The following is a 25928-nucleotide window of genomic DNA, read 5'->3' as shown; positions in this document are numbered from 1 at the left end:
TAGGCACTTTGCAAAAAACTGCTCTGTTTTCTTTGTGAAAATGTGATGTGTCCACGTTGTGTTTTGGGGCAGTTTCTGTCGTGGGCGCTAGGCCTATCCACGCAAGTGAGGTACCATTTGTATCGGGAAACATGGGGAAGCACAGAATAGCAAAACCAATGTTATTGCCCCTTGACTTTCTCCACATTTTTTCCTTCCAATTGTAAGACAGTGTGTAAAAAAGACGTCTATTTGAGAAATGCCCTGTAATTCACATGCTAGTATGGGCACCCCGAAATTCAGAGACGTGCAAATAACCACTGCTCCTCAACACCTTATCTTGTGGCCATTTTAGAAATACAAAGGTTTTCTTGATACCTGTTTTTCACTTTTTATATTTCAGCAAATGAACTGCTGTATACCCGGTCTAGAATGAAAACCCATTACAAGGTGCAGCTCATTTATTGGCTCTGGGTACTTAGGGTTCTTGATGAACCTACAAGCCCTATATATCCCAGCAACCAGAATAGTCCAGCTGACGTAACGGTATATTGCTTTCAAAAATCTGACCTCGCAGGAAAAAGTTACAGAGTAAAATGTGGAGAAAAATGGCTGTTTTATTCACCTAAATTTCAATATTTTTTTTATTTCAGCTGTTATTTTCTGTAGGAAACACTTGTAGGATCTACACAAATGGCCCCTTGCTGAATTCAGAATTTTGTCTACTTTACAGAAATGTTTAGCTTTCTGGCATCCAACATTGGTTTCTCACAAATTTCGGTCACTAACTGGAAGGAGGCTGAAAGCACCAAACATAGTAAAAATGGGGTATGTCCCACTAAAATGTCAAAATTGTGTTGAAAAATTGGGTTTTCTAATTCAAGTCTGCCTGTTCCTGAAAGCTGGGAAGATGGTGATCTTACCACCGCAAACCCTTTGTTGATGCAATTTTCAGGGGAAAAACCACGAGCATTCTTCTCCAGCCCTTTTTTCCCATTTAAAAAAAAAAAAATGTTCACTGTATTTTGGCTAATTTCTTGGTCTCCTTCAGGGGAATCCAGAGTCTGGGTACCTCTAGAATCCCTAGGATGTTGGAAAAAAAGGACGCAAATTAGGCGTGGGTAGCTTATGTGACCAAAAAGTTATGAGGGCCTAAGCACGAACTGCCCCAAATAACCAAAAAAAGGCTTTGCACAGGAGGGGAAAAGGCCTGGCAGCAAAGGGGTTAACTTATTAATTGCCCAATAAACTGTCAAACCCTCCTTCTCTTCCAGATTGTTCAGTTCTGGACTTTGTCCAGACCTTAAGGCAATGGTCTCATCCTCCATTTCCTACCCGAGTGAGTACTGCACCCAACACTTTAGCACTAGCATCAGTAGTAAGAGTATTATTCTGATTTGGAATAAATGCTTTAAAATGCTGGGCTTTACCTAAACATTCTTTTGCATCCAAAAACTCATCATCACACAATGCATCCCACTCAAAAGCCCTGACTCGAGACGACTCCTGATGTTGATCATTCTACTTGCTAATCCCTTGATGAATTTTCTATAAAACTCACCCATGTCCACAAAAAGGGCATACCTCATCCTTACTCTTGGGCATAGTAAGGTTTATGATAGTGTTTGCAAGTTATTTATATACTACCCCTATGGCTGTAACTGAAGGACCTAGATAATTGATTTCTGTGCACCCAAATTTACATTTGCCCTCCCTCACAGGCAGTCAGTGTTCACCAAACTTCCTGAGCACCATTTGTAATCTTTAATCATGCTGTCTTCTATTACTGCCAAACACCAAAACATCAACCCAATAAAATATACCACTATGTACCCCAGCTAACATCATCAACATGACCCCCTGAAAGACCGAGGCAGCTGAGACCAAATTAAAGGATATCTTTTTAAACTTGTATGCTCCCACAAGTGTTACAATAGAGGTTACCTCTTGTGAATCTGGATGTAACCTTACCTGGTAGTAAGTGGATACTAAATCTAGCTTTGAGAATACTTTAGCACCAGATAATAGAGCCAACAGTTCCGTAATAGTGGGAAGAGAAAATATGTAAACTATGACAACTTTATGTAATGCCCTTAGGTCTACACACAAATGTATCTTTCTATTGGATTTGTGAGCAACAACCATAGGACCAAGCGACTCAGTAGCCGCTACTGGTTCTTTCACCACAGCTTTAAATACCTTTTCCAAATCTTGTCTTGCAGACTCTTGCACACTTAGCATTATTTTCCTTACATTTGAAACTGCAGGTATCACCTCTTTTTTTTAGCTTTATCTTGTAAATATATTTTTTCAAGCATCTTCATCATTCATAATTCATCTTTGAAGACGTCTGTAAATGTTTCCACCAACTGAGCTTTTTCATCAATTACCTGCACCTGAACCTGTGGTTCAGTATTTGACTCATACTCTTAAATAGTTTGGTACAGTCAATCCCAAAATGTACCTTCATTTGTACTTTAAAAATTGAAAGTTATTTTCATATTGAGGTAATCCGCTGACCAGCATACCTTCAATTGAATTTGTTCCCCAAACAGTTGCTTAAGATTTATTTCTGAAAACATATCCAAACAAAAACAGTTGAACCTTAGTACAATTTAACTTTAGCTAGTGTTTTGGGCTATTAGTGATTTTCCACCTAACTGCAGAACAATTTCTTCTACTACTGTCTTTTCTTTTGACATATTTGTTGCTCCTGCAAGATACCATGAAATGACCCTTCTTTCCACATTTGTTGCATGTGGCCTTAACTGCGGGACACTATTTAAAAAATGGCATGTCTTCTTTGTCCAGAGTGAAAGCATTGACCCTTGAATCCACTATCCACCTATTTTGTTTTTTTCTAAACTCTTATCTTGAATAGCATTATAGTGTTCATTCTCGCCAGTACCCCATGTTATCTTCTTCATACAATACATCATCTGTTCTATTTGTTTAGCTACAGTCAAATTTATTGACACAAGGTTCATCTTTCGACCAAATTTCCTCCAAACTTTTAACAATATTACAGTTAAAAAAACTTTTCCCTGATTCTCTCATCACAGTCCCCCAAATGTGCAACTAGAAGCTTGTTTTCTTAAAGCAGATATATATTCTTCCACCTTTTCACCCTCCCTTTGTGTACTTTTGCCAAAAAGAAAGCGGTCAATTATAGGGCCTACACAGAGTAGAAACTGAATATCTAACTTCTTAATATATATCTTATAAGTGTTTAACCCTCTCATCTCTACTTGATCTACTTCTGGTAGATGTTCTAGAATTTCTTTCCTTTCACTTCGCAGACAGTGTAAAATGAACACTACCTTCTTTTCCACTCTAAATTTAGGCCCCATGCGGCAGCATAACTTTGAAAGACATTTTTCCACTTTTCCCACCGTTGATTTTGTTCCCCAGGTTATATCTTAAAAAATGGTTGGAGGAGTGACATTCTGCATGCTTGTGGGCTACACATAGAAGCAAAGATGATCTTTTGAAAATGCAAAGTTGGTAATATCTCCAATAAATAAAATGTACATCCAGACTAGCTACATTAAACTGAAACTCTGCAAAGTATTGGCACTTTTGCATAGTCTTGATATAATCACCTGCAAAATGTTAGTTCGATGTAAATCAGATAAACAACAAATAGCAAGGCTACTGTTTTCTTCTATTGCCTCACTGGCAAATGTTCATACACCAGCAAATAAAATAAAGGGGCATTGTTTCAAACACTCCTGCTGATGTTCAATGACAGCTTGCCACAATTTTATCCTCACACCATTCTATGTGCGCTTGAAATACACATCAGCTTCCTAAGGCTTCCTGCGCGATCTGAAAACGTCCTTTCCTTTCACTCAGTACCACAGTCAAGCACACGTGGCCGCTATGCAGCTCCTCACATTCACAGACTCCCAGGGATGACAGGGAGTAGAAAACAAACAGATCCTTGTGTTTTTTAAACAGCTCTGAGGTACTGGCTTATACAGAGAGAATTGAGCTGTAAACCTCTTTGAACGCACACAACAAGTATTTCCCTAATGGGCTCACATAAGTCCACATGTGAAAGCTCCAACTGAAAATTGGGCCTACTGTAAACAGTTTCCAAAGGATAAGAACCATGAACTGCTGCACAGGAAGACTATGGGAAACCGTTCATGTCAAAATTACAGCTTCCCATATAGGGCACCTCCTGAAATACATAGAGTGCTGCAAAATGAATATGACACACACCAGAATGAATGTACTATGTGTCAAAATAATTGATACCTGGCAAAGTGAATTTGAATTGCACCAAAACAAATATGAAACCCAGCAGAGTGAAGATAGTGAACGCCTAACTGAACGCCCAACTGTCTCACTTCTTAGAAGAAACCAACACACTTGACACCTCCCAGTCTGGATTCCGTAAGAACCACAGCACTGAAACCGCCCTCATAGCCTGCACAGACAACATCAGAACCAGAGTGGACAAGGGTGAGACCATCGCCCTCATCCTCCTAGACCTCTCCGCAGCCTTCGAACCTGTATGCCACCAAACACTCTGTGCATGCCTTTTTGACGCTGGAATCTGACACAAGGCCCTAGACTGGCTCACCTCCTTCCTCGCCGAAAGAACCCAAAGAGTCCGCCTCCCTCCCTTCCAGTCTCCAACCACCAAGATCATCTGCGGGGTCCACCAAGAATCCTCCCTCAGCCCCACCCTCTTCAACATATACATGGCCCCCCTTGCCAACATCCTCCGCCCCCATGGAATCACCATCATCTCTTACCCAGACGACACCGAGCTCATCATCTCCGTCACCAGGAACCCATCCACCGCCAAGACAAACCTGCACACCGGACTCCTCAACATCGCCAAATGGATGACAGCAAGCCACCTCAAACTTCATTCCAACAAAACAGAAATCACCATCATCTTCGGCCCCAACAAGACAGCATTGGATGACTCCTGGTGGCCCACCATCCTCGAACCACACCCAACACCCATGCACGCAACCTCGGCATGGTCCTAGACTCATCTCTTTCCATGGCCCAGCAAATTAACACCATATCGTCCTCCTGCTTCAACACCCTTTGCATGCTACGCAAGACTTTCAAATGGATTCCTTTAGAAACAAGAAAAAAGGTCACCCATGCCCTCATCAGCAGCAGACTGGATTACAGCAACGCCCTCTATGTTGGTACCACAGCCAAGCTTCAGAAAAAAGCGAATCCAGAACGCAGCCACACATCTCATCCTCAACCTCCCCCGCCACGAACACATCTCCGCTCACCTCAGATCCCTACAATGGCTGCCCATCAGCAAAAGGATCATCTTCAAAGTCCTTATCCACGCGCACAAATCCCTCCACGACACTGGACTGGCCTACCTCAACGAACGAGTTAACTTCCACACACCAACTCGACTTCTCCGCTCCGCTGACCTTGCCCTCGCCACAGTCCCCCGCATCCAACACACCACCTCCGGCGGCAGATCCTTCTCCCACCTCGCCGCCAAGACCTGGAACTCCCTCCCCTCCCCGCAAGACCCAGGACCTCCTAACGTTCAGAAAGCACCTCAAGACCTGTCTTTTTGAGCAGTAAACGGCAACCCTCCTCCCTGCCACCCCTCAGCGCTTTGAGACCCTAACGGGTGAGTAGTGCGCTTAATATATTTTTTGATTGAATATGCTACTTAGTTTCAGTATGCTTGATATATATTTCAGTATATTTCTCATTCAATTTGGTGTGTGTGTTATTCATATTAGTCACTAATATGGCCCTCGCTGTAAACAATAAAGCAATCACTGAAACAAATACAATATTCATCAAAAAAGAATGGGACAGTTCTTGAAATAACTGACATATGCCAAGAGGAATATGGCCCACATTGAAATGAATTACAAATTGAATTGAATATAAGGTACTGAAATTAAAATATTGTATTCTGAAAAGAATATAATGTGCATCGAAAATAATATAACATATGCTGAAATTAGCTTTAAGCACGTTGCAATGAATTTGAAATGCGTTGAAATGATTATTACCCAGATGCCAATGAATTTGAGGCATGTGGATATAAATAGAAGATGATTGAAAATGAATATGGCTTGTGTTGAAATTAATATAAGTCCCATTGAATTGAAATCAACATGCCTTTAAATTAATATGACCAAGGCTAAAATTCTCATGACATTTGTCAAAATGAATATGGCATGCAATGAAAATATTGACACATATTCAAATGAACATGATATATTAATTTTAAGATGCAACTTATCCATTTTAACATATAAGTGTTAATATGAATATGACATCCATTGGAATAAATATAAATTTATTGAAAGGAATATATCACATGGTAAAATGAATGACATAAGTTGAAATGAATATGACCTTTATTGAAATTATTTTGACATGTTTTGAAATAATTGAATACGAGTAAATTTAAAATGAACATGACATTTATCAAAATGCATGCAGCTTGCTTTGAAAGTAATATGATACACATTGACATGATGAATATGTGTTGCAATGAATTTCCATTGAAAGGCTCCATTGAAAGGAATATGACACATGCTAAGATCAATATGGCATGCACTGAAATGAATAGGAGTCCCACTGAAATGAATTCAACTTGTCTTAACTGAATATGACCAGTGCTGAAATTTAAAATGAAACTTGTCAAAGTGCATATGTTATGCTTAAACATTAATATGGTACACAGCAAAATAAATAATGAATATATTGAAATTAATATGATCTATGTGGAAATGGACATGACCCATGTTAGAATTATTATGACAGGTGTTAATGTGAATATGACAATCATTGAAATTAATATGACATTAATTGAAAGGAATATGATATGCTGAGATGAACCACTTTGCAATAATTATGACACCGGGTGAAATTAATATGGCCCACATCAAAATTAATGGCATTCTGTAACATGAATATGGCACTTTTTTAAATGAATATGGAACTGTGTGAAATAAATGTAGCATGCTTCGAAATGAATTAAGCACATATTGAAAGAACACAAGCCATGTTTAAATGAATATGGACCCTGTTAAAATGAATAAGGCTTACACTGAACTTATGTTGATTTGCTTTAAAATTAATATTACATACTGAAATTAATATTATATATTCTGAAAAGAGATGATATGGACTCAAATGAATTACTAAAATGAATATACCACACATTTAACAGAATATAAAACAAGGAACCAGCTTTTACCACACACCTGCATTGTAAATGGATGCATGCAATGGATAAGTATTTCTACATTTGTCACACAGTACTTTATCATGCAGGTAAGTATTTCTTGTAAATAACATAATTTTTTATATGCTGGTAGAGATAAAGGGAGGTGTTAGAAATGGGGTCTCTAGTTGGTGGTGGTTTGTACCCTGTCCAAGTTGGGGCCCTCACTCTAGTCGGGGTAAGGCACACAGCTAAGATGAACCACTGCTTACCGCCTTGGTAGCTTGGCATGAGCAGTCAGGCTTCTCTCAGAGACAATGTGTAAAATATTTGTGTACACGCACACACGCACACTGCACACTGCACACCAGTTTAGAACAATAGCCAATATTTATCTGAGTGAAAAGACCAAAACTAAAATAATCCACCTTACACAAGCAAAGATACACATTTTCAAAAATTAAATCTTAGTATAATGCTTAGAAACACAATAGCTGCAACTGGGGCTAGCACAACTTCTTGAAGGTCATTCCCAACAGTCTAATGCCACTCACGAGCGAGTGCAAGCCGGTTATGGAGTCGCACAGACCCCAGGTACAGTACCTTGGAAACAAGAAAACAAAGATGTTACACAGAGTCGGAGAGCTGAGGCATCACTGGAGCCGATCCGGCGTGGGTTCCTTACTGCTACCGGGGAAGTGAGGCATCGGTTCCTTACTGCTATGCAGGGGAGGTGAGGCATTGGTCCCTTATGGTTACAGGGAAGGTGATGCTGCATCAGTGGTGAGGCGTTGGTTCCATACGAGAAGGCAGAGTTGATTAATCCAGCAGGTCAAGACGCAAGTGACACAGCACTTGGGACTCACGCTGTTTTGGGGCTTGGCAGGTGCTGTGGCGGCATCGGTCCTACGACATCGGTCTTGGTCTTTGCACTCACCGGGGACCAAGGCTCTGGTGCAGGAAGCGGCACAGAGTCAGATAGTGGTGCATGTTCTGAAGTCACTCAGGAGTCGATGTACTTGGTTTCTTCTTGGTTGCTCCAGACCTCACTCCCTTGGGCCCAGGAACAGGATTTGGCACCACTTGGAAAGTCAAGACACTCAGCAAGAGAGCCCCGGTGCTGGCAGATAACGTTTTTTTATGTCCCTGAGACTTCTTAACAGGAGGCAAGTTCAGTCCATGCCCTTGGAGAATCTTTAGAAGCAGGATATAGAAAGCAAAGTCCAATCCTTTCACTCCCGGGACAGAAGCAGCAAGCAGCAAGCAGCAGGCCAGCATATCAAAGCAACAAGCAGAGAGGCAGCCCCTCCTACAGCATAAAGCTCTTCTCTCTGGCAGAATGTCCTCAGACTGCATGGATTCTAACTTTGTGGGGTCAGAGGTCCAGTACTCATATCCATTTCTGCCTTTCAAGTAGGCAAACTTAAAAGAGAAGTCTTTGTAGTGCACAAGACCCTGCCTTTCCTGCTCTTGGCCAAGACATACTCAAGGGGGCTGGAGACAGCTTTGTATAAGGACAGACACAGCCTTATTCAGGGGTAAGTGTCAGCTCCTTCTACCACTCCATCTCAAGAAGACCCATTAGGATATGCAGGACACACCTCAGCTCCCTTTACGTAACTGTCTAGAGTGAATTTACAAACAGCACAACTGTCATCCTGACCCAGACGTGTATTCCACAGACAGGCAGAGGCATAGAATGGTTAAGGAAGAAAATGTCCACTTTCTAAAAGTGGCATTTTCAAACTTGCAATTTACAAACCAACTTCACCAAAAGATGTAATTTTAAATTTTAAGTTCAGAGACCCCCAACCTCCATATCTCTATCTGCTCCCCAGTGAGAAATTACCCTTAAAAGATATTTCAAGGCAATCCCCATGTTACTCTATTGGAGAGATAGACTTTCAATGGTGAACACCTAATTTAGCAGTATTTCACTATTAGGACATGTAAAATACACCAAGGGATGACTTACATTTAGTAAAAGGGAAGGTTTGGTCCTGGCAAGTGTGTGCACTTGCCAGGTCGAAATGGCAGTTTAAAACTGCCCACACAGACACTGCAGTGGCAGTTTTGAGACATATTTACAGGGCTAGTCATGTGGGTGACACACTCAGTGCTGCAGGCCAACTAGTAGCATTTGACACACAATCCCTGGGCATATATGGTAAACTATACTAGGGCCTTGCCGGCAAATCAAATATGTCAATCAAGGATAAACCAATCATCAGTACAATTTAGACAGAGAACACTTGCACTTTAGCACTGGTAAAGTGCCCAGACTCCTAAAGCCAACAAACACAAAATGCAGCACATAGTCAAAAACATATATTAATTGTAGTTAATTCATTTGCGTTCATATCATATCCTTTAAAAATATGTAATATCAATTTCAATATGTAATATTCATTTTAAGGCAAATACTTCAGTTCAATGCAAGCCATATTCATTTAAACAGGAGTCATACTCATTTAAACATGGCTTGTGTTCATTTCGATATGTGCTTTATCCATTTCAAAGCATACTACATTTATCTCACATAGTTTCATATTCATTTAAAAAGTAGTGTCACATTAATTTTTAATGAATGTCATAATAATTTTGATGTGGGTCATAATTATTTCACCAGATGTCATATTAATTTCAAAGTGGTTTATATTAATCTTAACATGTCATATTCCTTTCAATTAATGTCTTATCTATTTCAATGAATGTCATATTCACCTTAACACCTGACATAATATTTTTAACCTGGGTCATATTCATTTCAATATATGCAATATTAATTCATTCATTTTAATTTCAGCATTGGTCATATTCAGTTTAAAGCATGTTGAACTAATTTCAAGGGGCCTCATATTCATTTTAATGCATGTCATATTCATCTTAGCATTTGTCATATTCCTTTCAATGGATGTCTCATTCATATTAACACATATTAATTTTAAAAGAATCATACCTATTTAAACACATATTATAGTCATGTCAATGTGTGCCATAATGCTTTCAATGCAAATCATATTCATTTTGATAAATGTAATGTTCATTTTGACATTACTCACATTCATCTTAAACCATGTCAAATTAATTTCAAAGAAGCTCATATTCATTTCAACTTATCTCATATTAATTTTAACATGTATCATATTCATTTCAATCAATGTTACATTTACTTCAATGGATGTCTTATCCATATTAACACTTGTTATATTAATATTAAGATGCTACTTATCCATTTTAACAAATAGCATATTCATTTGAATGCTTGCCATGTTCGTATGACAAATGTCAGGAGAATTTCAGCTTTTGTCATACTCATTTGAAGGCATGTCAGACTCAATCAATTCAATGAGGCTTATATTAATTTCAGCACACTCCATATTCATTTTAAACAATTTCATTCATTTCTGTGCATCTCATATTCGTTACACTGTGGGCAATATTCATTTCAAAGCAATTCATATTGATTGCAACACGTGTAATGTTCATTTCAGTGTATGTGGTATTATTTTCAATGCACATTATATTCTTTTCAGAATAATACTTTTCCATTTCAGTACCTTATATTAATTTCAGTCTGTCATATTCATTCCAATGTATGTCATATTCCACTTAGCCTACGTCAGCAATTAAAAAAATGTCCCATTCTTTTTTATGAATATCGTATTTGTTTCAGTAATTGCTTTATTATTGACAGGGAGGTCTATATTTATTTCAATATGCTTGATATGTATTTCAGTATATCTCTCATTCAATTTGGAGTGTGAGTTATTCATATTAATCACTAAGTAGCATATTCTCTCTGCCAGGTTTCATGCTTGTTTTGGTCCAAGTCATTATACCTGGCAGAGTGAATCTATTTATTTAGACTCATAATACATTAATTCTAGTGTGTGTCATATTCATTTTGCAACACGCTATGCATTTCGAGAGGTATCCTATATGGGGAGGTGTAATTTTGATATAAACGGCTTCCTAAAGGAAGACACAAGTTACACACGTAAGAAGCAAGCTTGCGGCAAGACAACTTCTGTTAACCAAAGAAGGCTGCTCACCCAACATGTACTCTTGTTTAAAAATTTCAATGACTTAATGCTGGAAGAGGTGTCCAATTTTTTTAAGTAAGAAAACATCCCCAAGCACTAACAGCACCAACAATAGAGTGAACAGACTAAATGGGATAAGTGATTACATCCACTGCATGAGTATAGTGTGTTGAGATGCCCTTCGTAAAACTTGTTGCCAGGGTGGGATCGGTTGAACTCTAATAAATGTACAAATCCGAAAAGTTGAAGAACAGAAATGATGAAGAACCCCAGACACCTCCACTCCAACAGCCTAATTATTCAAACAAACACAGGCTTCATCCTAGTACTAATACATTCGACCAGCTGAGCATTAACGAACAGGACTACAGACCAAGTCAACACAATTTATCTCTATTTCCCCAGTTTCGTTTCATTTTAATAAGACTAATCCTCGCTATACCCCTCCCTCAGTCTGCTACTAATTTTGTTGCACACCGTCACTCTTCTGAATTATGCCTGTTCTACCCCTTCAGTGTCACCAACTATTATTACACTGACAATTCTACTTCCAGGTCTAGTTCAGCCATGGTTTTAATTTGTTACCTAATTGTTCTTACTGTTTGTATTGTAGGATATATCTTTCTCAAACTTGGTTCTCAGCATAAAACATGCAACAACTAGGTAAAACTGTGCTACATACCAAGGAAAAAGAAATACATAACATAATAAAGATCTATGAGCACCCAAAAAAACAGAAGTATACATTCAGAGTGTTGGCTCTAAGGCAACATTTCGCACCATCTTAAAAATGTATCCTCTAAATAGGTTTGCTACGCCTCAAAGGATCAGAAAGTATGGAGCATTGTATCACAAAAGAATTTACAATTACTAGGAACTGCCAAAGGACGTTAGTGTTTTAATGTTACTGGCACATAATACAGTTGCTTTTATTTTAAATGTAGCTTCCTTTTGAATTTGTTCCCCTTCCCCTCTGGGATGAAACCATCATAGACAGCCCCATCATTAATGTCTAACATGAATGAGTGTATCTTGGAAAGTCGGAAATAAACACAAAGAAAGATTGAGGATATTTGCTTCCCACCTTTTCTATCTTAGTGTGACTCAAGTGCTGCAGTGTTGTAACATCAATATGCAAATCCATTATTTGAACTAGAAATTTGACTGTCATCTCCAAGCCATGCCGGTAGTACAAACTGCCTAACATTCAAAATCCAAGTAACCTTCCAAAGTCTACATTCCATGACGTAACAGTGTCAGCTCATGCTTGGAAAGCGTGAGCATCAACATTGCAATCACCGCCAAGACCGTCAGAAGTAATCGTGAGGGAGTTGGAAGTGCAAACTGAAATAGTTAAAACTTCGAGATAATGCTCTCTACATGATACTCATCAAGACGCAACAGGAAGTAGAGCTCAATTAACAGCAGAAACAGTACTTCCTAAGACAGGCCTGTCTGAGGCTTTTGTGGAGACCAGGTCCATAACAGAATGCCGGGCCTTTGTAGGCCTCTCTCAGGCGCATCAGGACTCTGTTAAAAAAGAAAAGCATGTCCTTAACCATATTTTGCAGCAGTCACTACATATAGTGCCATTTAGTGGTGGCTGGTGCCACCTGCCTCAAGATTAATAAATAGCAAAATAAGACTGCTATCTGGTGGACATTCTGGGGAATTTGGGCCTCCTATTTGTTTATCTTCCTTCTTTTGTCTTGGCAGCTGAGTCGGGGTAAGACCGGCCTCTGCTGTTGCTAGCCTATATTTCAGATCATGCAACGCTGGTACCAGTGACTTCTTTCCTGCATCCCTGAACCCTTGAGCCCCTAGATATTTGAGATTATTTGTTATAGCACCCTCCACCTACTCAAGCAAGGAGATGGGGAATCTAATAGGGGCACATGTTAAATTAGGATCCCAGAGCAAATGGATCCTGTAACACCGGCCTGAAAGAGTGGGGCAAAAATACACAGTGACTCTGCACGTTCTTATTGTCTACCATGCTGCAGTGGTCTGAGGGTCCTCATTTGGAAGCAGGCAAGTGGGTTTCAGTATCCATAGGCTGTCAGATGGCACTTTGCACTTCATCACACCAAATGTCTGCTGCAACAACCTATGATTACACTGAACATTTTCCTGTTTGTTGCTGACTGGCTTTGACCCTCGACTGCAGATACTGCGCTGCCCCTGACTGCCATCGCTTTCCATTAGGCACTAGGGGGCAGATTTATCAATGAGTTGCGTCACCAATGAGTCAAGTAATGCATCACAAATCGCTGCATTGCGTTACTCTGCCCCCAAGAGGCATTCCGTGGATGGAACGTGGGTGTTCCCACATATCCACCCATCGATTTTGGAGCATTCCCAAATTTACCATTACTAGTAGACATGAGAAAGCGTCAAAATGCTATGCCTCCTCGGGTAATGTGTAACAAGGAGAAATATATTTATTTCTCCACGTTTTTTATCTTTCTATGTGTGCTGCATTGCGCAGCACACACAGGAAGAGGGAAATGTCTCAGAGGATTGCTTTTGTGCAGGAAGGTCCCCCTTAAAGCATAAAAACAATCCTGTCTGCAACACAGGCACCCTTGTACCACAGCACAAGGATGTCTGTGTTGGCACTAGGCAGCACATTGTGCGCCAGCACAAAGAAAGGACAAAAATGCACTGTCTAATGTTAAATACAGCCTTTTTTCTTTCGCACAGTGCAGCAAGGTGGCTTTTCTGTATCAAAGTTTGATAAATATGCCCCTAAATTTGGCCAACTCCTGAGGGTCTCTAAGGATCATGCCAAGACTAACTGATGGTTGGGGGAGGGAACTGTCAGATGGGATGCATGAGAGGGACCAATGACTCAGAAACTATGGGGATGCCTGGCGTTTCAGACTAAAGGGGATCTGGCAACTCACTGAAAATCCAGAAACCTCCCATCTAAAGAATACCATACGGCATTGCCAGATAAATTGGACGAAATACTGGCAGTTCAGGCCACCCAAGAAAAGTTGGAGGCCAAAATTGATAGATCTGCTGTTGTCATGGGTCTTGTGATTGAAGACTGTAGTAAGCTAGCTGAGTGATTGAAGACCACTGAGAAGGCTATTAATAACCAGCATCCTGCCTAAGAGATTACTCAGATAAAGGAGGCCACAGAGTGAGTCGGGTTCCTGAAATACAGAGGGGAGGACACTGGAGAACGGAACTGCAGGAACACCATTAGGGTGGAGTGACTCTAACACAACTGGTGACCACTTTCTTTCAATGTTTTTCTTCCTGATTTCTGAAGTTGTTTTTCTTCTCAAGTGTCTCTCAACAACGGTCCTAATGATGACCCTGGTCAATTTAACTACTGGGGTTGAAAAGACGACTTTCTAATATTTTGCAATCTGGATTGCAGTACTTAATATTATTAGTACTGACAAGCTTTGAGATTCTTTTTTGTTTGGGTTTGCAATCTGTACAACATCATAGTATATTGCAGCCTATTGAGTATACACTAAAGCCCATATTTATACTTTTTTTGTGCCGCATTTGCGTCATTATTTTACGTAAAATCAGGGCAAACTTACAAAATACAATCATATATTGTAAGTTTGCACCGCTTTTGCATTAGAAAAATGACGCAAATGTGGTGCAAAAAAAGTATAAATATGGGCCTAAGTTTTTGTTAGTGAACAAAAAAACGTGCAGAGATTTCTGTCTTGCACTGCTCTGCGCCGTCACACTCAATACACAATACAAATGTTGTTATGATGCATTAATAACAATTTGTTCTTTATGACTTTTTGGATAAGCAAGTCCCCTTTTTTGTATTATGTCTCTCTGCATTTACTTGTTTGGGCTTTGACCATAAGTTTAAAAAATATATTTTGCTTGTGCTTACCTATGCATATGCTTACCTATGCGTGTACATTATATTTCCCTCCCAAGTGAACATATTATTTGTTGCATTGATGTAGCATATAGTGCAACCTTTATATGCCCAAAATACTTTTCAACATAATTTCCACACATTTGCATCCATGGTCGCAGGTCCCAATCATCTTGGAGGTGATAGTGGTTCGTTGTGACCATTGTCTTTGATAAACTACTGACCCCATTGGCTGGCACAGCACATGTGAAGGTGGCAAAGAGTTTTGGAACTTGGCTTACTTATTGGGGACTTTTCGACATTTGCAGGCAGATTCATGGATCATGCAATCAGTATTCCTTTTATACACTGGCCCAGGATCTCCGTGTTTGTCTGAATAGGTTCATGGCTGCACTGATGTATTTTCCTCGGTGTCCCATACAGAATGTCTGGGAAGCTTGCATTATATGTGGAGCAGAGGGAAAATTGTCACAAGCTCCACTTTGGTGCGAAATTCTTTCTGCCTTTATTAAACGTGGGATGAGACGAGAGGAAGAATTGTCCAATGAGGATTAATAGAAGGACTGAAAGATTGCTGTCCTTGTTTTACAGTAATCCAATAAATGCAGAGGTACTAGGGATTGTACCTACGATCTATTGTATTTTCTTTTTACTCGTGGAATCACTGAGAGTTGTTTGCTCAATTATTAATTTTCTCACATCTTATTTACTAGTTGAAAAAAAATGTCTGACTACAAACTACTAGATTGGTCTCTCCCACGCTGTTTTAAAACCATGTGTTTATATGTTGGTGCTTCATTTTTATGTAATTCAATTTCCTTTGTCAAACACATGTAATGATAGGTTGATATTTTTTCATATGTATTTGGTTAATTCATATATTTTACCCATGTATATTCTGGCAGAATGGACACAATAAACTTAAAACAGAGTTAAGAAAACAACAAAGGCCCTTTCCTCACAGAGCTCAAGGGGCTTATGTACAAACCTGCTATGCAAAAGCCCCATTACAAATCGAAACAGTCCTCCTGACTCATAAATTGACATTTGCGACTCTTCCTAAATTGCAAATAGGACGGGGTACAACCGGGGTGCCCCCCTCAAATTACAAGTCACACGCCAATGTCTCAATGATTTGTTACTACAATTGCAGCCGCAAATCATTGCTCAGTTTCCAACCCCTGAGTTAGGGATGTAACTGATTTATAAGGGGGAAGCTGTTCCTGTGGAAAAGCTTCCCCTTTGGTAATCATGTCAGGCAGGTTCTGCCCCTCGTGGGTGAGTGGGGAACATTGATTGAAGGGACCCCTGCATGCACCCACCAATGTTTTCCTTGCATGTCTGTTTTTTTTTACAAAGCAGTACCTGCCCGAGTTCCGGAGGCTGTCATCCTGGGAAGGTGAATGCAGGGATAGATGTCTGTTCTTCCACACATGCTTCCATCCCTGAATTCACAGCCATTTGTAGTGGGTCGCAAATTCAATCTGCCTTGCAAAATATTTCATGAGGCAGGAGTTTTTGTAACCTTCTACTAATATACGTGTTTGATGCAGCTGATTAGATCTTTATTTCCTTTGCAAAATGATGGGCAGGTCGTAAAAGATGGTTCATAATTTCCGCCCACTCTTTGAGAAACTCTGCACACTAATCCGTTAGGCATAGGATAGTTAATATTTATGACCACTAGTGAAGGAGAGCAACATTGAAACAGCTAATTCTCCCAACAACCGGTCAATCTCGAACAGGCCTTTCCTTGGAAAATTGAGAGAAGCATTTTCTCAGATCTTCGCCTTCTTTAAACAAACTGCTATCAGACCAATGAACTAGGTTTCAGCCAGAGAGCGGCGTGGGATCTGCTCGAAACTCCATCTGAAGACCAAAGTGGATAGAAAGGATGTTGCAGCAGTTCTTCTCCTCGATGTGTCTGCTTCTTGTGACACAGTTTATCATCACACCATCTGAGGAATACTAAAAGAAACGGGAGTTCTCTAGTACATTCCCTCCTACAACTCCAATAGTTTGAGTGTCGTTTCAGTACTTCCATTCACTTGCAACATCGGGGTAGGGGCACCTCTAGGATCAAGAATTCCTCCAGTTTGCGTCAGCAACTACCACAGGCTACTTCACGAAATCTTTGATTTGCTCAACATGACAAGCTGCAACAGTACAGATGACACAGAATAGTATCTTCGAGCCTTTGACCAATGGATGTTAAATTACCTTAAAATAAATACAGACAATCCTGGTATCCTCCCGTTTGTAACTGGAATAACGACCATCTTCTTACAGGCCACCCTTGCAACTTTGAATCTCGCTAATGTCAATGACAGAAGTGAGTAACTTGGGAGTGAGTTTAAACTCCAACCCCTACATGGCTCAGCAAGCTCTGGAGAGGATAGTGGAAATACAGCCAGTAATACAGTGAGGTGCAGGTCCATTTGGAGGCATTAATTACTTCAGCTCTACTAAACATTATTATATTAGTCATAACAAGAGTGGTATATTAATCTCCAAGTTGCACTTTTTTGTGATGAACTCAGACATGAATTACCCCTCAATTCAATTGGGCAGGTTTAGCTAAGACAGTTCAGAGTATCTTGTAATAAAAATCTGTACTTATTTCCGTGTGTGGTCATGTATCTGGATAAGGTTTGAGTTCACTCATTGAAAAATGAACACCCATTTCCGGATACTGTTTGAATTATTAATTTTAGTCTGACCATAGCATGTGTAGAGTCTAACCAATACATATATAATTAACGACCCATGCCTTTTCAATACTACAGATGCTCTATAAAGGCATTTACTGAACTGCTATTACTAAGCCTTATCTTTTTTGGCACGAGAGAACTGAAATTTAAGTAAATTACCTCCATTAAATAGGCCAATGAGAAATCTGAAATACAGTATACTATGACAAACCTATCGAATGTGCTTAATCCAGCAGAACTGCTGTGTAACCCAATGTGTCACTGTCATCTGTATATACATAATATCCTAAATCCACCAGAAATCAAATGCTCCTGTTCCTCTGCCCAACAGAGAGATCATATTTCTCTTAAATTAAGATACCATATGGCAGGTATATGCTTGCGCAACAGATCGCCTGACTGCAGCCATGACTGTTTTTATGACAGCATATCTTATTATGCGAAAGTGTATGTTATATGGCCTATTTGGTTAATGAATAGGCACACAGTCATTCATCTGTAGTTCTTCCACGGAGTAGAATGCTTCCCATCTGCAAAGTGCTTTATAGCCTCATCAGGGGTGCACAGTGTTCTATAAATACAACTATAAAGCAAGCGACACAAGTTCTATGCAGTAAGACTGCGTGGCAGCTATTATGGCTTAATTTGGAGTTTAGGATTTACATTGGCTGTGGAGCAGTGGAATAAAGCGTATGAATTAAAAGTGCTTTACAATAAAACTAGTACAAAATTAATGTTGATTTAAAGGGCCATACTAAGAAATGTAAATGTGATGTGCACTCTTAAAAGAACTCAAGGCAGACACTTGATCAAAATAATTCTTTCCTACTAAGCAAATTACCACACATCCCTATGCTTTAAATTATAAATATGTAAAACCCAACACCTTGAATGTGCTGTTCAAATAACGTCCCAAAACCCACTTTTGAAACTTGTATTGGTTTCTGGGGTACAGTGTGTTCAGGGCCCCTGCTGCCATGCTGTTCTATATACAGCCCCTCATGTTCGATATGTGCCTGCTACTGAAAAGATGTTTTCGGTCAAATGCTCTGATTCTTATTGGAGCTAAGTCAGTTCTATATCCGAGGTCCCAAGAGTCAGAACTAATCAAGATATGTGATAACATCACCGGAAGTGATGCACATGACCTTTGGCACCGGTGACAGCACAGGAAGTAAGAATAGTGAAATGATTTAAACCATGCAATACATCCAAAATTGACAGAATAAAACAATAATGCTACTAAGCTGGACATGAGGCGTACAAATTGTGCCCAAAGCAGCTCTCTAGTTAAGAGGCTTCTCTTGAGGTGGTATTGCTTCCTGAAACCTCTACATCTCCCAGACGCTGCTAAAGATCAGTCCTCTGACCAGAGTCATACTTCGAGTTCAGTATCTTTCCTTTCTCACCAGGTGTGGGGCAGGGGCGGCTCCTCCATAAGGGCGGAGGAGTGTTTCCCCCTGCCGGCAGCTGCAGAACCATTCAAAGAAAGGGGCAGGGCTTTTCTTTGAAAGGGGCGGGGCCACAGGGTGACGTGCACTGAGCATGTATGTTTGGTCGGACGTCTCGGGCCAGCCAAACACACATGCACCGAAGGGCCTTCCAGACCAGCAACACAGTAGCCGGGCTGGAGAGAGCCTGCAGGGGCTCCCAGTCTTCTTGGGAGTGCCCAGACAGGGCACTCCCAGCCAATCCGTACGCTGCTTTCAGCAGCGTCAGAAATAGCCGCAGGGCAAGCTGGGAGCCTGTGCCTGCGTGGAGCGATGATGCGGGAGAGAGGCGCAGCGGAGGAGGTACGTTTTTTTTAAATGTTATTTTAATAAATTTAAATGTATTAATTCCTCCTTTTCAAAACGTCTTCATTAATAAATAAATATTACAGGGACCCAGATGCTGAAGTTACAATCTATGGTCTGTGTCATATACATATTATGGTGGTAAATGATGTTTAGAGCAAGTACTGCCCGAAACGTAAGAGCATAGACGTAAAATAGCCCCAGTCAAAAAAAATAATAATAATAATCCATCCCTCTGCCTTACAGAATTATGGGTTGCCTAACGTGGAGCGTTTTTGAAAAATACATTGCTTTCGCTCATTAAAAAGCAGTATGAAACTGACGCACGTTAAACAGTTTATGAATTAAACGTATTGTTTCTATTTTACAGGCGACATGCAGAAATCTTGCCAAATATTTACGGGATGTATTAAATACTTATGTTATAAATGTGACGCTGGCAGCAAAAATGTGCAGCGAACTGCTATGTGGGGGCAAAGGAGCCTGCGCAAGGAAGTCATGGAACAGCAACGATTACCTGCACCTGAATCCACGGGACTTCCAAATAAAAACAGATGCATCTGGGAAATATTCCGTCAGTGGCCAGCCAACCGCAGAAGAGGTGGCGAGGCTGGCCGACCGATTCCAGTGTAGCTGCTACGAGGGCAGTGACTGTTTGCATGAAGCCAACCAGAACCGCACCACGAGCCTCTCCGTCTGCGTCACTCATGACATCTGCATCACGGCAGATGCTATAAGGCGCCGACAACCAGCAAATGGATGTCAATAGAGGGCAGCGTCCTGTGTATTTCGCAAATGTAGTTATAATTGGAACTCCTGATAAACTACTTCTCATGGCTAATGTTCATGTTTCCCTGGTTTACATTGACTGCACCGTTTGTGAAACTTTGGCTCAAATTTACTAGCACTTTGCGCGGGTTTTGCGTCACAAAAGTGACAAGAACTCAGTGTAACATGTTGTATTGGGATTTACTCTTTAACACAAATACTGATTTACGTTGGGAAGTTGTGCAAAGTAGTATGATGCACCGTCGGTGTCAAGGGAGAGTACCATGTATGTTCCAAGTCAACCGCCCATGATTTTTTACACAAATCCTTCTCTAATAATGTTTGTAAGCACGGATTTGCCCCCAAAAAGCTACCCCCCTCTGAGACAGAAAAGAGTAGAAGTTTTAAAACTCTACACATTTTCCAACTTTGTATGTGTCCTGCTGCATTGTACAGCACACATACAACGTGGGGAAAGGATTAAAGCATTGTTTGTGTGCTATGCTTGACAGAAGGCTGCACCAGATGCCAGAGTGTGTGCCAAAAGATCACCAGCGCAGGGGAACAGAAAACAGCATTACATTTTACGAGATAAGGTGCTATTTTTCACTCACATTAATGCAAACCAGCAGAGCAGCTTTGCTTGCAGCAGTGTGTTGCTGCAAAAGGTAGTAAATCTGCACCAAGAGACTAACATACTATTCCCATTTGCAAACCATGGATGTGCAATTTACACACCAAGGGCCATATGTACGAACACATTTTCCCATTGACACAGAATGGGAAAAAACCTTTGATACATCTGGCCCCAACTCGTTTGTGAATACGAATGCAATTTGCATTGTGACTTACATACTATTAAGTTGCATCTTAAATTGAACGTTCAAATGTTAATTAGGTAAGCCGCAATTTCTGAACCCCAGTTATTGGCTGACAATGCAGTGATTCAAAACGGGAACCTGTTGGTATATATATTTTAAGCAGCTGGTGCCCATTATAAGGACCTGGTTCTGCTTTAAAAAATGGTTTTCTTGATGTCTTCCCAAAGGGAGAGTCAGCAGCAGTCATGACTACTGCCTGCTGCTCCCACTAGGTCACTTGAAACTATTCTCAGGGGGAAGGGTCCCAAGGTGACCCCTTCCCTTTTCCAAATCAGTTACCACCTCCATATCTACTTTGAGGTGTCGGTAATAGTTTGCAACTGCAGTTGCGTTGCAAACCATTGATACATACCTTACCAATTTGCAATTCGGAAGGAATACCATTTTTATACCCTTTTCTAACCGCGAATTGGTATGGGTCGCAAAAGCCCTATTCCGAATCTGAAAGAGTTTTCTGACTCTTTTAAAAGGGCTGTTGTGAATAAATAGTAACAAGGTATTTTTCCATTAACCCACACTGTGATTTTGTTACCCCCAGGGTCTGTGACTGCAAAATATATTTGTACATCAGGCCGTACTAGTTTGTCATGCAGACTAAACCGTGCAAAAATACAGCCACAAACTAACCTTCTGCAAAAACATCAGCATCATTTGATTAAAGCAGAAAGAACATGTGCACCAACTAACCAGTGAAAAATAATTTTCACCCACTGACCATTGCAACAATCAGTACAAAAACATTTACACTTAATGACTTATGCAACAACCTTTACTCTAACTTATCAATTAGAAGTTAATATTTGTGTCATCTGAGTCATATGAGTAGTGAAAAAAGTAAATTTGCATGCACTGATAATAAGTGCGGCAATAATAATTTGCATGCATGAAAAATATGTTCGCCAATTTGCCACTGCAAATTTTTTTTTGCACAAATGATCAGTGCAGAAACATTTTGACTGAAAAACAAATGCACCACTTAAGCAGTGCATTTTTGCAATGGTCTGTCAATCTAAAAAAAATGTTGCACTGGTAAAAAAGTGCAAGTAAAATTGCAAAACTGCACAAGCATCAGAACAAAACTGCCCAAACCCAGTGCAGTCCATGTAAACCAGCATGGACCTCAAATTTCAATAATTCATTTCTGATGAAAAAAACAGAAATTAAAATCTGGAAGCGTGTTCTCAAGATAATGAATATTCTGCATCTGCCACTTCATGTGCTTTAATTGCTCAGAGAAATAAAAGTAATTGCTTGCTGCACATCAAGAGTCTGCACTCATTGTACTGCATGACCGCATGAACTGCTCGTTGAACACCGTCACTGTGGCTGTTATATCTTTTATTGTTTAATGCTTCAGTAAAATGAAATTATGGATGTCCTAAAAACAGCAGAAGCCAAAAAAATCTAAACTGTGAGCCAGAAAGTTAAAGGCATTATTATATTGCATTGTGTTTATACCAAGGACCTGATTTGGAGTTTGACGGATGGATACTCCGTCACAAACGTGACAGATATCCATATCAACGTATTACAAGTGAATTACATAGTAACTTACTTGTAATGAGGCGAGGGGACATCAGCCATGTTTGTGACAGTGCCAGTCTGCCAACCCCCAAACTAGGCACTGCACTTTCCGAATTTGGAGCCCTGCCAGGGCTGTTAAATTGGCAAATGTCCAGTTTCTTTACTTTCCCCAGTTTCTTTCCCTTACATGACTCCCTACTGTTTACAAAGTGGGTGTACTACAGTCATTGAGCAGGATAGTGAGGGGTTCCAGTGGTCTATTTTGGAGCATATTTTTATGAATATATGGCTAAACATACTATAGTGTAGTACTGCAAAATCACTAAAACAATCACTTTCAAGTGGAAAACAGCAAGGCCTCAATTGTTCTACAAATGTTAAGGTGGTGTGTTTGCAGAGTGCACTTACAATTTCAAACAGGTTCTGATCCAAATTTCAATGGAGTATTGTCCCTATAAATGTGGAACATTTTTAGAGTGTTCTGAAGCTGATTGTGTGTGCTTTGCCTGTTAGTATGATCCATTCAGGAAATCTCATTTCCAGTTTAGCACATACAAAAAAATAATTAATTGTGCCTTTGAGTCACTGTGTGATTCTAGAGCTGGTAAAGTTGTTTCCCCTCTTTCTTGCCAGGAAACCTTTCTATTTCTCAACCTTCAATGTAAAAACTAGGAAGTGGGATGTTATATTTGGAAAGCCCTGTCAAGTAGGAGGTAAGGTCTTCATTTTCTGTTGGGGCCTTTGGAACAGTTTGAGGGACAATTGAGCCCTGACAGGATCTACCTGGTGTTGCTGTCTCGCAGCTTCCACTCCAGACCACACGCTAAGATTCGATTACATCATTTACTCTCCGCATTCCAGACACCAGCTCAGACATACAGGGAACGGAGACATACGTGATGCTACGTGTGACGCTTCTACCACTGGGACTGAGGTTAGAAATGTGCTCACTTTTGCTGTTTGAGGTGGAAGAGATGTCTGAACTATCGGTTCCTTTTCAACTGAGCATACAAAACCCACAAAACTGAAAAAACAGATCTAATATTGACCTTACAAAAAGGATGCAATAATTTGTCACTTCTAACACTCAGCATTTTTCATTGATCATTCAACATTCTGCAGCTTTGTGTACTTTCATGCATTGCCTCAGTTTGCAACACTGAGCCAAACAGACATAGGTGGTCATTCCGACCTCGGCGGTCTTTTCTTCAGACCGCCGAGGCCGGGGGAGACAGAATACCGCCATTGCCGGCGGTATTCATGCCTCCCTATTCCAACATTTCCGCTGGGCCAGCGGAAATGGCACATCAACATTGCCGCCGGCTCGTAATAGAGCCGGCGGCAATGTTGATGTGCAGCGGGTGCAGTAGCACCCGTCGCGCATTTCACTGCCCGAAATTCGGGCAGTGAAATGCGCGATGGGGCTATGCCTGGGGGCCCCTGCACTGCCCATGCCAAGTGCATGGGCAGTGCAGGGGTTCCCAGGGGCACCCCCCAGTGCCCTTACCACCAGCCTTACAATGGCGGTGTTTACCGCCACAGACAGGCTGGCGGTCGGCGACTCATAATCCCCAGGGCAGCGGTGCTTGCACCGCTGCCCTGGGGATTATGCCCGCCAGGCGGAAGCCTGGCGGGAAAGTGGAGGGGCCGGCGGTCTGACCGTGGCGTTTCCGTCACGGTCAGAATTGCTGGCGGAACACTGCCAGCCTGTTGGCAGCGTTACCGCCAACATACTGCCAGCCGCCAGGGTCGGAATGACCCCCATAATCACTAAACGGATTCAAGAGAAGTTATTGTTCTCAAGAATACCGTGTTGTAAATTTATAATGCATTACTCGATCTTTGAGCTAAACAAGTTTTGTTATCGAAAGTACTGCATGCCTTGTAGAACTATTCTGTGATGGGATAACATACTCAGAATATATTGTGGACTTGCAAGCTTCTTTATATATATAAAGCCAACAGAAAACATATTAAATATTGAGCCAGAGGCATTTCGTGGTGTGTGGCTGAGATGGTGGCCGCATTGATTGTCTTTCTGTGCGCCGAAGGAGCGTAAGCCATAGAAGGTGGTGGATCTGGTGCTTCCTCAAAGACTCGTGTCTGAGGCCTGTGGTGGTGAACTTGACTGTGGCAGGGAAGCCCAGGTTGACAGGCTGCAGCAACAATATGCTGCAGGAAGCATAGGTGGTGAGAGACGCTGTGCCTGACGCAGCGATACCGCAGTGGCCTGTCCCCTGGGAGTGCCGGCCAGAAAAGATACCAAGCTGTCGAATGGGCACCCTGCTGGTGCAGTGACACAGGTTTGGGCCTGCAGCGCAACCTGAGTGCTGAGCCTTCAACCAGACCTTCAGCATTGAAGAGTGAGCATCCCCGGCTGCAGTGGGAGGCACTGCACGGCCAGGGGCTGACTCAGACCACACTTTGAAGCCTGTGAGCTGGTGGCAGGTCCAGTGTTACCTACAAGATGAAAATAAATCAGGGGCCCAATGACTGCCTGTGAGTCTCTGGATGCAGGGAGGTGCACCCTGGGAGCTCCAGACTCTGGGTGCTCATCTGGGAAACTACTGCTTCAAAGTCGATCCGCTGGTGTATGCCTGTGTCTAGCTGGGGAGTGGCAGTGCTGCAACGGCTGCCCTTGCTACTGAAGTGGGACTGTGTTCGAACCCACCCCTCCGAGTGGTCCCCGAGTTAACCGGAGCTGAATAGGACTACACTCATAAGCATCTCCTCTAGAAGTAAGCCAAGCTACCAACATCCACAGTAATAGAGTAAAACACTACAAAATGGACACCACACCAGTTTAGAAAACAGCCATTATTTATCTAAATCAAACAAGACCAAAATGACAAAAATTCAACATACATAATTAAAGTTATGAATTTTTAAAATAATAGAGTCTTACTCCATAAAAAACAATGAAAACGTTGTTACACAAAATACCTGGCTTGCGTCAAAAATAAACCCACACAGGTGAGCGCAAGTTGGAAAAGTCAGCGATGCGTTGATTCATTACTCGCAAGTGAGGCCATGCGTCTTTTCTTCTCCGGTCGGGTAGATGATGCATCGTTTTTCTCTCCCGCAAGAGAGCGATGTATCGATTTCTGGACAGGCAATTCAGAGCCGGGCAGGTTCATGTTGATTTTGACGCCCAGTGATGTTGCGTGCAAAA

General features: G+C 41.1%; 1 protein-coding gene across 1 annotated transcript in view; it reads left to right on the top strand.

Moving 5' to 3' along the window:
- LOC138288340 (hyaluronidase-5-like) overlaps nucleotides 1–22435 on the top strand; it is a 130889-nt gene extending 108454 nt beyond the window's left edge. The window contains exon 4 of the mRNA XM_069229872.1: nucleotides 19954–22435. Within this exon, the coding sequence (XP_069085973.1) occupies nucleotides 19954–20352 (399 nt within the window). The 3' untranslated portion in view covers nucleotides 20353–22435. The remainder of the gene's footprint in view (nucleotides 1–19953) is intronic.
- Nucleotides 22436–25928: the final 3493 nt, after the last annotated feature.

This window comes from Pleurodeles waltl, chromosome 4_1, assembly GCF_031143425.1.
Source record: "Pleurodeles waltl isolate 20211129_DDA chromosome 4_1, aPleWal1.hap1.20221129, whole genome shotgun sequence".
Classification (NCBI taxonomy): Eukaryota; Metazoa; Chordata; class Amphibia; order Caudata; family Salamandridae; genus Pleurodeles; species Pleurodeles waltl.
The sequence above is the reverse complement of the archived record's forward strand: the minus strand, read 5'-3'. Positions and strand labels throughout refer to the sequence as shown.